Raw genomic sequence first — 19558 nt, 5'->3', positions numbered from 1 at the left:
TCTACTGACTGGAAGTTACTCAACATCGCTCAACATGTGGTAGCTAAGTTTTACCAGGGAACCATTAACTTGTCTGGGCTATGACTCATACATGTTAGTTGCTATCACATACAGAATCAACTCTTAATCAATATGGCACTAAAGTGAATTCATTGTAACTGAGTATATTCTTTTTACAGGCCATGGCACTACAAGAGTTACAACATCCGTATGTGTGTGGCTATAAAGAGTTCTTTGTAACTTGGGACAAAGAGGTAAATGCTTCAAGTATATTACGATTTACACCTGTTCTATACTATCTAGAGCTTAATTTCTTGCTCATGCCACTAATAGCAAAGTAGTAAAATGGAATGCAGTGAATACACAGTGTTAAAGGCCCAATTCACTTGCCCTGGGCAAGTGTGAATTGGAGGTGTGACTATGCTAATGAGTGTTGTTAATAACTTGCATAGCCTATGACGTACCCTGTTTCAACGGTCCAACATCACGTGACTTTGATTGACGGTATTTAATTATTCAAGATTAGTAGCGTGTCCCTTTCCCCGGTTCGAGTTTTTGACTTTTATCCGCCAAAATCTCAGCTCGTACACTATTTTTTGTCATAAATACTACATACAGTCACTGCTGTGATATTCATTGTCGAATGCATCCACTTTGGCATGACATAATCGACCTGTAAGTTCGAGAAAACGCGCTATTACCGGGGCTTGGCTGGAGCTGTTTACTACAGCTTGACAAGCAAGGAAATAATCCCTATTGTTTAGGACCGTATTTATAGTATACCTGGGCCTTTAACCTTACAATGCAGTGTTCAAAATTAAGGCCTGTCCACCTGTCCCAGACAGACAGATTTTAACTGGGACAAGTAAATATACCAGGTGAACAGGACAGGTGAAAAAAAAATATCAAGTATTTATATTAACCATCCAAATGGGATAGTCCAAAATTTTTAATGCCCAGAAAAATGCTTTTAGACTTTGTCGAGCGGAGCTTATCATATGAGTGATTGTCCGTGTCAATGTTTTACTTTTTCGACTTCTTCTTGAAAACTACAAGCCTGAATGCTTTGATATTTGGTGTACATGTACCCTGGGTAGACCTCTCTTAGATTTGTTCATTTGATGATGATGTCTTCAATATTTTTGTAATTTTTGGTAAAAAGTGATATTTCCAATTGCTTTGATATTACATATATAGGTACTACATGTGGACCTCTCTCAGATGATGAGCCGAGAATGAAAACTTTATTTCAAATATTATGTCATAATTTATCTTGCTAAGGACAGGTACATCATCAATTAGGACAGGCACTTTTATTCTCTAGCCATTTTAATATAACAGGCAACTTTAATTTCAACCCCTGAAATGTATTGTTTCATTCACAAAACTTAGTGAATAACCCTGCAATGTTTATTGATTTTTCGAGTATTTCACCATTATGAAATCTGACAAAGTCAGACATACCCCCCCCCCTCCCCCCATCTCTATACAAATAGTGATTTTTCACCTCCCAGTACAACCTTCATGTGTAAGAACATTGGATGTTACAGTTCTTACATTACGGATTTTGTACTGGTTTTCTCTCATGCTGGGCTTCAACTAGAAACATTTCTAAACTGACTGCTTGTTTGTTTTCAGGAGTCTGCCATGTATGTGTGTATTGTCATGGATTATTATAAATTTGGTGATTTGGATAAAATACTGAGACAGAAAAGACAGAAGAAAGAAAACATTGAGGAATTGGTTAGTAGGAATAAAAATTAATTGGGTGATGGTACAGTGGTGAGTGTGTTTGCTTAAGATCAGGGAGGTTTTGGATTGAATCTTGGTTCTGACTGGAAGTGTTTACTCGGCATATGTGAAAGTACAGTCTGCTCTGTCAGAATTACCGGTATGTATGAATGACTGCTGAATGACATTCCCTTCCAATTAGCACCAAGAAAAAAAAAAACTTCAGGAGAGACAGCAGTACTTTATTGTCTGTGAAGGCACAAATTTAAAATATAAAAATTAAAAAATCAATCAATTTATCCTTATTTATTATTTATAAATCAGCAATCTGGAAATGTACAAATTTATGTACAGCCAAACCTCATTGTAATCAAGAACCAAACCAATCTTCCATGAGAGGGTACTTCACAATTAACGAGCATTTCACATAAGCTTCTTGTAGCATCAGGTTTATTCAACAAAAACTCATGATCTGTCTCTTGTTTGCTTCTTTCTTACGTTTTTTTGGCAGATTTGGCATACCTGGTACATATTTGGAGATGATTGTCCATAATTGCAATTTCATATTGTTCATTGACATTATTCTTTATGATAGATTTTGAAAAAATGGTTTGGCCAGATGGTTGAATCTCTTGCATTTGTTCACAAGAAAGAAGTTATACACAGGTATGTGATTATATACATGACTCTCCTATTCAAACTAAATGTATAATCCAGATTACATTCTTCTCTATGTGCATATACAATAAGATAGGATACACATGGGTTGAAATTAATCAGTTTAGTCTTTGTACATGTATGAACACATGACAAATTAAAACCACCGACAACCACTGTTTACCAAGTTAGTCAAGCTGACTCTGTGGCACATGTGTGAACATGGTATTAGTGTCAATGCCCAGTGTACAGTGTAAATAAAGCAATAGGTAGAAGCTCTCAGCCAGCATGATTAGACGTCAAACCAGAATCACTTAGTTTAAAAGTGTCTGTCCCAATTGATAATTTCATCCATTTACAGAGATTTGAAACCTAGCAATATTTTCATGACAGAAGACTTGAGTATCTGTATTGGTGACTTTGGTGTTGCAACTATTATGGGAGATGCTAGAACTAAAACAAGAACAACAGTCGGTAAGTCTTTGGCATGGTTTTGTTATTGTTATTTAATTATTTGACAACCAGCGTCTTGACCAATTTGAGTTTCCTCTTCAGATGAAAAGCTCCTGCTACTACCGGTAATACTGCCAGTGGGGGTTCAAAGCCATGCACCCCTAACAAGGAGTTTCATCACTTGATGGTCATCAACTCCAGATCTTTCAATTACCAGGAAGACATGATAATATTTTCACTTTATATTCATTGACAAAATTGTCACTATATTTTGGTGTTATATTGATTGTAATAATTTGTGTATGTATGTTATAGCACTGTAAAAGATAACTTCTATGAAATTTAATTGAATAAACACATAATACGTACTGGTAGTCTACAACAAACAAAACAATTGCGTGAAATTAATCAGATCGAAACGTGTCCCAGTGTCGGCGACAGGCTTTGTAAACGGGTATGTTTTGGTTAGTTGAGTCGACATTTATGATAAACAAATACATTGTAGCAAACATAACGTCCAACTGTCCACTGCAGGTAATATAAATAGGTGACAGTAGATGTTGTGTTGGCGACGCACATTTGTGTTAGGCTAGTTTATAAGGGGGCATAGCTCTTCTGTGTCGATAAAAATCGTAATGTCTGAAAATAACAAATTTGATGACACCAACTAAAAAACCACCACAAAGACTAATAGCCGACACAAAAAGAGCAACTGACTCACAGCTAAATCAAACTGTTACACTCGCTAAAAAAGACCGTTTTGTACAGTTTCTGAGCTAAACGAACAGATATCCTGTTGCACTGAAGAATGATCTAGTGTCAGCTGGTGTAATTTGCTCATAGGCAAAGTATATAGAATATAGAAATTTTCGAAGCTGATTAAAGACAACGGTGGTCGTTCTAAACACCTTTATTTTGTTAAAACAAAATTTCCCGGACTATTTCACCCACACAAATGCTTTTCACAACATGATGACTGTACACGCTCAATGCGTGTTCAGAGAAACTTCCACTTCCTGAACTCAAATGGGTGCCAGACTAGGTTGCCAGACCGGGGTGCTAGGCAGCTCCAGCTTATTACAGGATTTAGTTATAGGTATATTTCGAAAATTGTCGAACCGTTACCATCCAAATCTTGTTTTTATATGAATGTGCCACATTCCAGTTTTGTTCGGCACAAATGAGATTACAGTTACCACTCCTTTGAGTAAATGGGTTTGTCTCATTAGCCTCCGCCCTTTCGTCGCTGATTGTTTTTAAAATGTAGCCAGTTTGTTGTTACAGTTATACCGGTCAACAAGCAATCGACGGCACCAGGTGTCTGGCAGGACAAACGCACAATCAATCAAACAGACCGACCGTTCCAAACTAATTTCATGCAATTATGCAGGTTTGTTTTATTTAACCGTGTATAGTGGTCGCTTGGCAACTGGTGTCCAGGTGTACATGAATCAGGTCATGGTTTAATATGCAAGTTTTCTCAACTTTTCACAACAGTGGTTATGATGTCATACTTTACCCATAATCCTTTGCCGGAGAATCAAGATAATGGACTACATAATACTGATGAAAAGTTGAATATCTAGAGTATGAAAAGTAATATAAAAAACTGTAAATTAAATTCTCCTACATTTGTGGAGCGCTTTCATTCATCATTATGTTGTTTGCCTTGACTTCCCCTCTAATGAAAACAATCTTGTTTTACTAGGTTCAATGATCTGGATGGCACCTGAAGTGATGGAGAAGGCATATGATGAGAGAAGTGATGTTTGGTCATTGGGATGTATTACATTAGAAATGGCTACCTGTGGTTTAATGGATGTAAGTATATGGGTAGAATGGTCTGTGGTTATCAACTGCAGCTGTTGTTTATATTGTTTGGTCATTGGGATGTATTACATTAGAAATGGCTACCTGTGGTTTAATGGATGTAAGTATATGGGTAGAATGGTCTGTGGTTATCAACTGCAGCTGTTGTTTATATTGTTTGGTCATTGGGATGTATTACATTAGAAATGGCTACCTGTGGTTTAATGGATGTAAGTGTATGGGTAGAATGGTCTGTGGTTATCAACTGCAGCTGTTGTTTATATTGTTTGGTCGTTAGGATGTATTGCATAAAAATGGCTACCTATGGTGGGTTGCAGTGGTCTGTCTGTGTGGTCGTCTGTCGATGTAGTTTACCATCTTGCATTACATTATATTCTTTGGTCATTGAAATGTATAACGTTAGAAATGGCTACCTGTGCTGTGATGGATGCAAGTATATTGGTTTCAGTGGTCTGTCTGTGGTCACCTGTCTGTTTTGTTTATCATGGTGGGTTGCAGTGGTCTGTCTGTGTGGTCGTCTGTCGATGTAGTTTACTCTCTTGCATTACATTATGTGTTTTGGTCATTGAAATGTATAACATTAGGAATGGCTACCTGTGGTGTGATGTATGCAAGTATATGGGTTTCAATGGTCTGTCTGTGGTCATCTGTCTGTGTTGTTTACCATCTTGCCGCTGTTTTTGGTCATTACATTGGGAATGGTTACCTTTATTTTGAGTTCATGTATGTCAGGTGGTATGTCACTAATATCATTATTCAATTCTGTTTTGTTTCATCTAGACTCCAGAGATCCAGGCAGTATTATACCAAATCAAACAGTCACCACAGGTACTGGAAGAAATATTAGAAGATGTTGCCAAGGTAAGGAATATTACAGCTTTTCTCTTATGATAAAAATAGCTGGTATTTTAAAACATCCTTCTGTTGTATTAAAAGAGCAGCTGACAAGATTCTTTAAGAGTTTTTTGTAGTATGCTAATGTTCTGTACAGTATGTATTAAAGTTCATTTGACAATAATGAACCACAGTCTTTAAACTCATGTCATCATTGACTGATGAAAATGGACTATAGTCTGTTAAAGCTATCGTTTCATTAAATTTATTTCATTTTGCAGAATTATTCAGCTGATCTATGTCAGATGATTCGTACTATGCTTAGAAAGAACTTCGAACAGAGACCATCTGTGCTGTGAGTAGCAATGCTTCCATTTCATTCATCTTCAGAAATGTCCTGATATATTTTTCCCTCCACAGACGATTTCAACTAGATTCATGATTACTGTCAACCAATTTAAGGGTGGATTAAAGGAAGATTTAATAGATTAAAATTTTCACTTCCATAAAATTTCAATATTTATACTGACTTATTATACACAAAAATATGTATCTTGTTCGGGGTGGTCATACATTGTGTCATATTTGCCTTTTTAGTAGCGCTTATGCTTACCGGTATGTGAATCTTGTTGGTATGGACCTTTGGAAATAGTTGTAAAATTGATGTGCAGATAGATGTAACAAAATTCTTTCCCTTAAGTGATTTTCAATATTGACATATAACCCTCATGACATAACATAAACAATAATAATAACAATAAGTTTCTGTTGTCAAAATAAGTACAATGTAATATGTTAATGTTTCAGTATACAACAAATGCAAATTTTGGTTTATATGTGTTTCTATCGGAGAATGTTTTTCAATAGAGCAAAAACGGTGTTTAATATAAAATTTATCAAAATTCAAAATCTGTGTTTTTCAATAGAGCAAAAAACGTGTTTACCGGTAATATAAAATTTATCAAAATTCAAAATCTGTGTTTTTCAATAGAGCAAAACAGTGTATAATATAAAATTATCATACTTCAAAATCTTTAATCATGAATGTCATATTGATTTTGAATACATTTTAAACTCAGGTTTGTTTTTCATTACATCACTATGATGTTGCAGAACTATGATGTTGGTGCTTGTCACTACATTACTGTAAAACATGTTGAAAAAGCAACATGCAATTTTAGCGAATTGTAGTAAAATGACGTAATAGCGAAATGTTGATTTAGCGAATCTCTCTTGTCATTGTTGATTTCCTTTTTTCATAATACTTGTCTGTCATGTGCCAAAACAAATGCGCAGTTATCACCCCCATAAAAACAAAGAAAAACTGTCAAGTGTAATTAGGAAGCGCTAAAGTCATTACCGGTAGCGACATCTTGAATTAGCGAATCAGTTCTCTCGCCAAAAAAAACATGCTGGCAAAAAAACATGTTCTACAGTATATATTGATACATTGATACACTGTGTTTGATATGGGATATGCAATGTATATCACCCATGTAAAATGAATATATGTTGACACAAGATTCCAATGCAAGTTGCACAATGACCACTGTCCGTTAACAATTAATGTGTGATGTTTTCTCACTTTCATGCAGACAAATGTTAGAAATTCCATACGTCAAAGATGCCTTGTCGTTGAGTAATTCTGCACTAGCTGCCAGAAAAAAGAAAGAAAAATCTGGAGAAAAAATCAGTTAGTATATTCATTGATGTTATTTAGGTGTTAAACTTTATTACTACCACAGACAGAGATTGAGTTGGCCATTTCAGTAATAGGGGAGCCCATAAAGGATAAAAAACACTCTGTAAATTATGAAAAGCTCCAGCAATGAAAGAATGATTTAGAATCTGAAAATCTTATTTTCATTCTCAACTTTTCACTAAAAAGTTGTGTATATTGTATTTTAAATATATTTGTATTTTGTATTTCAAGGGCTTGAACTTTTATAGCAATTGGCTTGATGTTCACTGTGTTTGCCTTGGTGTTCTTTGATATTTTCAATATTATTTCTCTGAGCTAAGGCAATTTCATTTATTTTGGCCTTGCAAATTTGTGCTCTCCCAACTCTGAAATCAATCCCCGGCATTTTGTTTAGAAGCACATGTGCTTATGTACTGTAAAAGAGAGTTGTTTTTGTGGTCAAAATAGGTCATAATTGAATGATTCAGTATGCAACAAATGCAATATTTGCTTTATATGCAGGATATCTTTTATCTTTCCTTTACTAGATTTTTAGCTCCGCTGTCGACTTTGTCGAGCGGAGCTTATCATAGGAGTGATTGTCCGCCGTCTGTCGTCTGTGTCAATGTTTTACTTTTTTGACTTCTTCTTGAAAACTACAAGCCTGAATGCTTTGATACTTGGTGTATTTGTACCTTGGGTAGACCTCTCTCAGATTTGTTCATTTCATGATCATATCTTCAATTCTCTAATCTTGGTGAATATTTTTGTCATTTTTGGTAAAAAGTGATATTTTCGACTTCTTGTTATAAACCGCAAGCCCAATTGCTTTGATATTACATATATAGGTACTACATGTGGACCTCTCTCAGATTTGTTCATTTTGTAATGATATCTTTAATTCTCTAATTTTGGTGAATATTTTTGTAATTTTTGGTAAAAAGTGATATTTTCAACTTCTTATTAAAAACCGCAGGTCCAATTGCTTTGATATTACATATATAGGTACTACATGTGGACCTCTCTCTGATTTGTTCATTTTGTAATGATATCTTTAGTTCTCTAATTTTGGTGAATATTTTTGTCATTTTTGGTAAAAAGTGATATTTTCGACTTCTTGTTAAAAACCACAAGTCCAATTGCTTTGATATTACATATATAGGTACTACATGTGGACCACTCTCAATTTTGTTCGTTTTGTAATGATATCATCAATTCTCTAATTTTGGTGAATATTTTTGTCATTTTTGGTAAAAAGTGATATTTTCGACTTCTTGTTAAAAACCGCAAGTCCAATTGCTTTGATATTACATATATAGGTACTACATGTGGACCTCTCTCAGATTTGTTCATTTTGTGATGATGTCTTCAATTCTCTAATTTTCGTGAATATTTTTGTAATTTTTGGTAAAAAGTGATATTTTCAACTTCTTGTTAAAAACGACAAGTCCAATTGCTTTGATATTACATATATAGGTACTACATGTGGACCTCTCTCAGATTTGTTCATTTTGTAATGATATCTTTAATTATCTAATTTTGGTGAATATTTTTGTCATTTTTGGTAAAAAGTTATATTCTTGTTAAAAACCACAATCATTTATGGTGAAAAATGATATTTTTGAATTCTTGTTGAAAACAGCAAGTCCCATTGCATTGATACTATGCATATTGTTCATTTTCTAATAATATCTTCTGTTCTTTAATTGAAATGTGCATTGCTAACAGCGGAGCTATCTCAGCCGAGAGGCTGCTTGTTTTAAAAGTGATGTAATTTGTATATGTTTGGTATTAATTTAACATTGAAACAATATTTTGACATTAAATTAAGATTTTGACAGGAAAAAGAGTTGCAAGTTGTTTTACCATTAGTACTCCTGAATATTCATACAATGGAATCCTATTATGTCTTCCATTTATTGACTTTCTTGTTCTCTTTCTAGTGCCTGTGCCAAAGGACAAAGGAATTGAAGCAGTATTTGGTAAGCTCTAGTAAAAATTTGCCCCCTCTATATAACCTTTGATGAATATGGACATTCAAGTAATATTTTGTTTTTGCTTTCATTGTTTTCTATTTCTAGAATATTTAAAGACAAACTCATCCAGTGAAACCTGTGTCAGAAATGGGCTGATGTATTTATCTGAAGTCACAAAAAATCAAGGTAATTTATGCTACTCTTGATAAAACCCTGTATTTGTTACAACAAATCTTAGCTTTGCTCTACATACGTGTATGTAGTACACTGTGCAAACAAAGTCTGAACAATTTCCAGTCTATAAAGTTGTTTTGTACGAAGCTGTTTTTCAAGTTGACAGGAATACCTTAATCTGTAAAACATGTTTAACATGTTTTACAGTATTTTAGCGAATTTGACTCCATGCATGAATTAACTGAATCTTAATTTAGCTAACGTGCCAACAATCTCATTGTAAGAATATACTTTGTTTTAAATTAGTGGCATCGTGAATTAGCGAAATTACAGATTAGCTAAATTAGCTAAAATAATATGCTAGCTAAAAAGACATGTTTTACAGTACATTGTGCATGTCACAGTGTTCATAATTCAGACCGAAACAATTTTAGTCTGAAGTAATCATATAATATTTATCTGATGGCCATCGGTAAAATCATTACTCTCATTTTACTTTCAAACTTACTATTATAAACTCTATCTTTTCTGGGCGGGGTTCACTCATAGGTAAGAATCTCAGTTGGTACAAGTATATTGACAAGGATTTATGAGATAAGGGTATGCAACGTCGATATCGATATATGCTGATATGCATTGAATATCTAATTCTGTGGGTACATGTAAGTCAATCAAACACATTTCTAACCAATGACATCACAGAATACAGTGAACGCTTGGAGTGGTTTTATTACATGAACAGAAATGGGTGACATTAGCGATATATTCATACATATGTGTAAATATACAAAGACATTTAGCAAAACCATCTGAGACAAACCCTAACCAGTTCTTTCACAGACTTTATATTTATTTCTAGAAATGTAATTTTGTGATCATCACACAATTAGCACAACTCTTCTTCAATTTGTGTGAAATCTTCATCAATTATCACACCATTTACATACTCTCATTTTATAAATCATTGATTTTAACCATGTTGTGAAATTTTTAAGTACCGGTATATATAGTTTTAATCCAAATTTTAAACATAAGATTTAATTTTTTTGTATTCACTGATGAAATCTGCGAACATTTTTTTTAACATGGGTTAAATGATAGGTATTTCTGGCAATCTGGTCCATCAGTGTTTTTATATATTTTTCTGTTACTGGGCTCATTATTGACACTCACAGTTTTAATCAATCATCTTTGAATAATATTGAGGTAGATCAATTTCACTATTTTGATGTTTTGACAAATTTGACAGGGAAACAATAAGTTCTATTGTTATTCTACATGTTCACATGAATTTAATTTAGCTGATAAGACTTAAAACCAGTGAGTAATTAAATGTGTTTACATTATTTGTATGGAATTTCCTCGGTGAATGTGGACAGGTAACTTTTAGGTTGTGTCATGATTTCTTGACATACTTTGCATGGGTGTAGCATGGCATGGTTTCTGTATATTTTAATAACAGTACCGGTACTATCCAATAGATAATCTGAGTAGAAAGTGAGCATCTTTATTCTGCAGTAATTTAATCTAGCCACATTGCAATTAATATAATGTTTATGCATTAATATTAAAATAAAATTATTATAATTTATTAAACTAGTGAATAGCTGTTATGTATTGATAAATATATCCAAACTTTTTATCAGAATCTTCAAACTGATTACATTCCAATGTAGATAGAGGCTCCAGTCGATGTTTGCTGGTGGATGTCTCCTCAAACTACATCCAACTATGCAAGTCATATTTAGATCTCACAGAAACAGCTTTCAATCTGAACTTGTGTTACACTTTCTAGTAATCCACATCCTAATTACTGTAAAATCTGTATTAGAAGCCGCGAATTCTATTGAAATGGTACAATGCAACAGAGGGGATGCGGCTTCTATTAGAGCATCTACACATATGAGAAATGATGAATTTTTGGTTCTCAATTGTTCAAAAAGAATGGGTGCGACTTCTATTAGAGATGCGGCTTCTAATACAGATTTTACGGTAGTTGACAAATCTGATCAGAGGAAAACTTCTTGAATGTGACTTGCATAAGTAGTTTAGTCAGTTGTAAAAGGTGACGTCCATCAGGGAAAGTAATTGAAAACATGGGGGCTAAATATTTGGGTTCCTGTCTGGATGATAATAATAATTCTGCCATGATGCTTGTAATATAGTATTGAACCTGCTTGTACTTGTTTATTAAAAATATCAGCCAGCATGCAGCTCATATTGTGGGGAAAATGCTCAGGTATCTTTGAACATGTAAAGTAGACAGTGCTGAAATTTCTATCATAAAGTGTCCTTTTTAAACAACAAAGGCTAGTATAAATAAAATGCAATGTGGATAAAAATATAACAATTGTTTCTATATTTTTGAACAATTTTAAACAAGACAAGCAGGCAATAGGAAATTAAATGCATTTTGTCCAAAATTAACAACGAATTTAAAAAAAAATTACATAAAGGTGTTCAAAAGGTTCATAGAATGTCTGGCCTGTGTTTCCACATCAGATTGACTTTGTGATCTGGATGAAAGCCAATGTAGATAGAGGATCTGTTTGCCTTCAACTACATCTGACCAATTACATGTATCTATACAGATCATGTTAAGGTACAACCAATCAGATCTTTTGTTGCAGACTACTGTAAAATCTGTATTAGAAGCCGTGACTACTATTGGTACAATGCAACAGATGGGATGCGGCTTCTATTAGAGCATCTACACATATGAGAATTGATGAATTTTTGGTTCTCAATTGTTCTAAAAGAATGAGTGTGACTTCTATCAAGGATGCGGCTTCCAATACAGGTTTTACGGTAATCTATAATTAGGCGCACTCTAATGATTGACAAATCTTATCAAAGCTGACCTGTTTGAACATGCTTTGCATAATATGCATTTATCAGATGTAGTTACAGGTGGTTACTGGAATAAAAAGCCTTGGAGCCGACACCGGATTTTAATCATTGAATCTGATCGGAAAGAATGGTGCGAGAAAATGCTCTATTAAACAAATCTGCTTTCCTCTATCTAAACTGTAGATAACTACATAAAACTACTGTATTTGTTATATTAGAAGTGCATCTTTATTATAAACAAAAACTTGCATTTATTCATAAACCCTACAATAAATTGTTGGGTCTATGATTTATTGTATGCTTGATCATTAAAATGCAACTCATTGTTACCATATGATTAACACACCTGTCATTTAAGTGCATGCAATATTACAGTATCTATTGTCTGAAATGAAAATGCCAACAAATGTTGACCAACATGTGACAGTGAAAGGGTTATAGCATGTTTACGCTGGTAACATAATTGCCTGTTCTGTAAAGTACTTTATTTTTAGTTGGAATTTATTCAACTCATCAAAAATCAGCTGAAGTAAACTTCATACAAAACAATCAAAAAGTTTATTCAGTAGAAATTAATTCGAGCTAAAATAAAGTATTTTACGGTATTACATCAGCATTGCATGATGTTATATATAACAAGCTGTTTTCTATGATTTCTAATATCATTGTTTTCATTCCATATTGTTTTATTTTTGGCTGTGTTCAGTTGATCAATGTAAGTTTTGTCATATTTAGTGTGTATTATTCATTGCTTTCATCCTCATTTTCTTTCTCTGGTACATCATGTGTTAAGGTAATATCAAAGATGTAATATATGGATAAGAAAATGTAATTTCTCTCTTTTCAGCATAAATTCACAAAATACGCTGTTTATAGCCTGCATTTTCCTTCAGAAGATTGAGGGGGAAAAAAGCCAAATTTGTTGAGTAAAAACTGAAAATTGACTCAAATTTTTTTCTTTTGGCTCCATAATTAGGATTCATTACTAAAAATATTGAAGAATATAAGAAAAAAAGTGCAGAAAAACTTTGGCGAGAATGTCTGGTTAATTAATATCGATTGATGGGCATTATATATATTAAACTAAAAAGTTGTTTTGCAATGCACAACTTAGTAATCGTTCAATGAAATAATGAAAAACCAAATCTCCAAAAAAAAAATATATTCATGCTCCTGTCCTATCTCCAGGTATTGTGTTGAACATGTGTGCATCACAGCTTTACTGGTATATTCAAGTCTTTGATAGAATTTTTGCAAAATAAAGAATAAGAAAAAAATCAGTTTTTAAAGTCAACGCCAAATTTTCAAATTAAAATATGCCCTTATCAACTTTGAAAAACAAGTTTACTAGACACCTTTGTTTTCTTTGTGAACATACAAGAACATGTCTATTTATCAACCTGGACTATCAAGTAGTAATATTAAAAAATACATTTTCTTATTCATGTTGCATCTTTATAAGATCATTCATATGCTGCATTTTTTGTCAATTTTTCATTTAATCCAACATCAGTTTAAATATCACAGTTTCATACACCAGGTCACATGATTATAATTATGCTAATAGCTAGAAAATATTCAAAACTTGTACTTCCATGTTTCTGATCATATCCCATGTGGTACCACAGGGATTATTTTGGCTGAGAAGTACATAAATTAAAAAATATGAAATTATTTGGTTAAAAACTCAGCTAAGGGTCATTCCTGTGCCTCAGTCTGTTTCTACATCTAAAAGTCACATTAGGATCTGTACTTGCACAAGTCAAAATTATAACCAATACAATTTGGTGCAAGAGAGATTTCTTGGGAATTTAACATCTGTGAGAATTTTGTAGCTGTGAACATTTTACTTTGATTTAAACAGTGACTTTTGTGGAATTTTGTCCCCGGAATGCTATCAAACTATGAAATTATAAAGCGAGTATATGACTTTTGCTTTTTAAAGTACAATAGTGTTCTGTGATTTTTAGTGCAATCCTTAGGGTCAACTTATTCCCCTTTAACCCTTTGAGCACCATTTTTCCCCCACAAATTTGATAACATTTTCTATAATTTTCACTGAATTTAATTTTTATTTTGGACCTTACAAACTAAATGTGACATTGCTTCTAGTTTGTGATAAAAAAAAAGTTGAAATTTTTGCAATATTTTACTTGGAAAAAAGCAGTCTATAAATGGAACTATTTTGTGGATGGTATCTGAAGTTGACTTTGGCACTCAAAGTCACATTCTTAAGTCAATTGAGTATACATCACAAATGATGTAAACTTTTATTTATTATAAAAGGAAAATCAAATGTCATATCTCGGCAACTTTATTTATTCAGTTCAGGTCAGATCAAATCCAAACACAAAATAAAGATTGGATCATAAAGCATCTAAGTATTTAACAAAATGCCTGCTGCCTCCACAGATACCCAAAATGAATGGGAAAAAAGTTCTTCAGCAGGTATTGCGTTAAATGCAAGTGTTAATTTATTCATCAACTAATATCATTTAAAATTCACACAAGATGATTCAATAATATTTCATCAACCACCCATCCATCTATTAATATTAATAATCCTAAATTCAAAGGTGATTATAGCAGTCAATGATGGTGATGGGTATAATGCCACAAGTAGCATAAGTAATGCTCACATACACCATAGTAATAGATAACTGCAACGTGTCTTCCTGTACCACTTAACCTGTCCTATTACCACATATTTTGCATGTTGCTTGTCAATATTCACTAAATTTCTTGAAGGGAGAAATTAATGAATATCAGTGACAGAAAAAATACGAGGTGCACATAGAATGTTTCCACTCCCCCCTCCCCCTCCCCTCTCCTGTGATAAGCGTGTGCTTCAGTTCAAAATCATTTTTTTGATTTCTATTGCATAATAGCCAAAGGTGATCATCCTACGATTTTAGTCGAGACCAGAAAAAAAATCTTTTATTTTAAGACTTAGCAGGCATACCAATTTGTTTTAAAACTATCTTTTGCCACTCAGCATATATTACATACATCTTAATGTCTACAATATAAGCCTAACTAAGACTAGAGTTTGAAATTATCCAAAATATGGAAGACCATGCACATTCTTCTGAAACTTGTTTATAATTATCAACTCATTAGAAACAAATTGATTAATGCTATTCATTTTGGCATTTCTCAGTATCTCATTTCAGCTCAGTGCGATTACGTGTCTTTCGAAATTTCAGGTCATCAAATTTGGTCTTCTTGAATATGAAAAGCACCTTGTTTTGCTGGCAATGGCTTGAGGAAATAAAAGTTGAATTGTTCGTTGATCATTAACCCAAATGCTTTTATAATGTCTTTATACTAGTATGATATAATGCATAAAAAGACATGCCCTCTTTATACAAGATATTGAGCATTGTAATTGTATAATCTTTGATGTAGAACCGATTAAACATCGAGTTCGTAAAACTCCGCATTTGTGCAGTTTTGTTTTAAAGCCTTGAGATGCAGTATTATTCTATTTGCAGTTAAATATGTATTCATAACCTAAAATAATGACATGCCGGTTGAAGGAAATTGGTATTGGGTGATACCAGTGAGCCTTCAATAGTGCATCAGTGAGGTACATTTAGCTACCTTATGTACATAGCCAGGTCTTTTGCGCATCTTTTCATTTGTATCAAATTAACATAAACACATATAATTGCTCTAATAAAGTGCACTCAAACCAACTTATTTTGACCATAGATACATTTTTGTCATTTACTTATAAACCAAAAGTGGAAAGTTAGTTTATTATGCTAGTTTACTTGGGCTACATTTTTTTTTAATCATGGATTTCATCAAAACTGGCTAAATCCCCTGCTCTTGCCCTGCCCCTGCTCTGATGATTTTTAATTCTAATTAATATTTTAACTCATGTAATGTTTATTTTCTCAGATGCAATCATAGGAGATACTGGTAAACTATCCGTAATTCATAACATGCGCAGTCATATGGGTAACGCTGATATACAGGTTGCAGGCTGTAATATATTGGCCAATCTCGTTGTTGCATGTAAGTATTTATTCATTTTTTGTATAGCGTATTTGCTCTATTAGAAGCTCATCTCTAATAAGAAGGTCCAGTGCAGGTATAACAGCAATTGCATGTATTGTATAGTGAATTATTAAAATATGACTTATTGTGACTATAGATACAACTCTGTTATTTACGTAAGCTTATACAGTATGTTTCATAGTTCAGGGCTTGAACTTAAGTATTCTCATAAAATGGGTGGACCCAAGTTCAAATTGTACCTGGGTTGAACACTTCTGTGTGTGTTCAACCAGCCTCTCAGGGTAGCCAGTATATCGCCATAATGTCATTATGATAAGAATATGGTCAGTCAGTCTTGTCACAGTCTGAAACATGGTACATGGTTTCTATAGCAGAATGTGCATATAAATAAAGATGTCAGGAGAGGCAACAGTGACATTCAGTTTTGGAACTGTCGCCTGGCACAAAAATATTTAAAAACAGAAATTATTTGATTATTTTAAAGGGCATCAAGGCATTCAGCTCAGGCTTAAAAATTTTAATGCCTGCTGTTTTTTTCCATTCATTTTGACTATTGGTATTTGTACAAATGCCATGCCCAGAAACTGCAGGAATGACAGGATGTAAAATCACTGAATTGATATTTTGTTTTTTATCTTTCAGCCGATACAGATGACATACTCTATACTTCACAAATCATTGAAGTTGTACCATTAGCAATGATGGTGAGTAAAAGAATTAACAAGCCTAAGACAGGCACCTAGCCTAGCCATCAGACATGTGCCGAATAATTAAACATTCTCAATTGGTTATCTGAAATATGAATGACCCAGTTGATTCAGTTCACATTGCGTAGCAGGATATGGATTCAGCAATAGTACCTGATAATTATTCCCCATTAACCTTTTGAGCACCAATTTTTTCTCTCGCAAATTTATTAACATTTTCTATAATTTTCACTGAACTTATTCCTAATTTTGGACCTTACAAACTAAATGTGACATTGCTTCTAGTTTGTGATAAAAAAAAGTTGAAATTTTTTGCAATACTTTACTTGGAAAAGAGCAGTCTATAAATGAAACTATTTTGTGGATGGTATCTGAAGTTGACTTTGGCACTCAAAGTCACATTCTTAAGTCAATTGAGTATACATCACAAATGATGTAAACTTTTATTTATTATAAAAGGAAAATCAAATGTCATATCTCGGCAACTTTATTTATTCAGTTCAGGTCAGATCAAATCCAAACACAAAATAAAGATTGGATCATAAAGCATCTACGCATTTAACAAAATGCCTGCTGCCTCCACAGATACCCAAAATGAATGGGAAAAAAGTTCTTCAGCAGGTATTGCGTTAAGTGCAAGTGTTAATTTATTCATCAACTAATATCATTTAAAATTCACACAAGATGATTCAATAATATTTCATCAACCACCCATCCATCTATTAATATTAATATTTGTTAACATTTCCTGTAATTTTCACTGAATTTAATCTTAATTTTGGACCTTACAAACTAAATGTGACATTGCTTCTAGTTTTTAATCAAAAAATTCAAAATTTTCATGACATTTCATGTGGAAATAGCAGACTATAAATGGAACTATTTTGTGGATCGTGCCTGAAGTTGACTTTGGCGCTCAAAGGCTTAAAAACGCAATGTCACATTGTGTAGCATGATATGGATTGAGCAGTAGAACTGTCATCAAAGAGTATGAACTGTTCACATGATTTTCCACCAACAAATGTTTGACTACTTCTTGCTTAGATATTTGTTACATATACTTTAGGCAGACCTCTATCATTTGCATGGATTGTATACTGGATTATTTAATTTAGACATACTTCTATCATTTACATGAACATTTCTGTTGGTCATTTTAGTTGTAAAACACCAAAAATGAGAGTTTCTATTCAGCATAAATAATAAAGACATAAATATCATGCACATAATAAAAGAAGGAATCGCACAACTGACTCCAATTTGTATCATGCCTACTGTGTCAATCAGAATAAATAATGCAACAATATCAAACTTTTGTGGAAACATTTCAGATATTCTTTGATGAATATGGTTCAAATCTGTGGAAAGAGTTCCTTTTGTACCCCCCATCCCTAACCCTAATTTTAACACTCACTGTTACCCAATTCATTTGTATATGCCCCCTCTAGATAACTATAGATATCCTTAGGAGGGGCATGTACAATTAAATGGGGAGTGCTGGAGGGTAGGGGTTGGAAGTCTTTTCGAATCTGTTGCATAAGATTTGCCTGAGCTTTTAGAATGTAATACGTTAATTTTAAGAGATTGCATGCACGTATCATGAGACGTACAATGCACAGATATGTACACATTCACTCAAATATGCTCTTACACTAAAAACAGTGCAGACTGTCATGTCATGACTTGTTGTATATGTTTTATTGCAGTCACATGCAGGTTCTTCAAGCTTACAGGCCAGTGCATCAGCTCTCCTCATGGCATTGTCTGCTGATGGTAAGAAACACTACGTTTCCTTTAACAATGCAAGGTGTTATGTTTCCAGTTACTCTAATCTAACAGTTTCAGTTAGAAAAAAATCAATAATGAAAAAATGGACACCAAATTATTGTATCAGATAATTCACTTTCATCATAAAATTATCTCTGAAAACTAAATTAGTTACCACCCTAAAATACTTATAATATAATATAAAATATAATAATAATGTTATTGCCAGAATACCTCAAAGTATGCACTCAGACAGTACACCGCGCATCGACTTTCCCTGCGCGGTGGTCGATACTCCAGCTCTTCGTGTATACCGGTACTTTGAGGTATTCTCGTAATAACCTTATGATATTTATACCAATAACACATTACCTGCAGAAAGCTTCCATTGATAGCTGATGGTTCTCTGAAGACAAAAAATTGAAGTATGATTGAAGTATGCCTTTGAGCATTTAACTCATAGAGCACTTATTAAATCCACCAGTAACTACAATTTGGAACTCAAGGAATTGCCATTGTAAAATTTTACCTGTTTAAAACTTTTGTTTATATGTTTTCTTTGAATTTAGAGGCAGCAGCTGAGATCATTGGCCAGAAAGGTGGTGTACATAATGTCCTATCAGCTCTGAGAGCCTTCCCAAATGATGCTGAAATAGCAGCCAATTGCTGTAGTGCAATATGGAGCCTAGCAGTCAATGGTTAGTATACTGAAGCTTGACAAACAAAGGTTTGCTCCTCGTCTCACGGAATAATTGAAAAAAGATGCGATTTTATTTATTTTTATTTTGTATTTTTATTTTGTATTAAGATTGACAACAAAAATATAAGTTCAATATTTATTGAACAATATTTATAAATATATACATTAATGT

At 33.4% G+C, this 19558-nt stretch overlaps 1 protein-coding gene across 1 annotated transcript in view; it reads left to right on the top strand.

The window, feature by feature from the left end:
* LOC102801411 (uncharacterized) overlaps positions 1-19558 on the top strand; it is a 29398-nt gene that overhangs the window by 1965 nt on the left and 7875 nt on the right. The window contains exons 5-18 of the mRNA XM_078010089.2: positions 180-254; positions 1639-1743; positions 2327-2397; positions 2750-2862; positions 4550-4662; positions 5452-5532; positions 5787-5860; positions 7101-7198; positions 9130-9168; positions 9268-9348; positions 16093-16209; positions 16855-16916; positions 18626-18692; positions 19256-19384. Of these exons, the coding sequence (XP_077866215.2) occupies positions 180-254; positions 1639-1743; positions 2327-2397; positions 2750-2862; positions 4550-4662; positions 5452-5532; positions 5787-5860; positions 7101-7198; positions 9130-9168; positions 9268-9348; positions 16093-16209; positions 16855-16916; positions 18626-18692; positions 19256-19384 (1225 nt within the window). The remainder of the gene's footprint in view (positions 1-179; positions 255-1638; positions 1744-2326; positions 2398-2749; positions 2863-4549; positions 4663-5451; positions 5533-5786; positions 5861-7100; positions 7199-9129; positions 9169-9267; positions 9349-16092; positions 16210-16854; positions 16917-18625; positions 18693-19255; positions 19385-19558) is intronic.

Source organism: Saccoglossus kowalevskii, chromosome 17 (assembly GCF_978046115.1).
Source record: "Saccoglossus kowalevskii chromosome 17, keSacKowa6.1, whole genome shotgun sequence".
Taxonomy (NCBI): domain Eukaryota; kingdom Metazoa; phylum Hemichordata; class Enteropneusta; family Harrimaniidae; genus Saccoglossus; species Saccoglossus kowalevskii.
The sequence above is the reverse complement of the archived record's forward strand: the minus strand, read 5'-3'. Positions and strand labels throughout refer to the sequence as shown.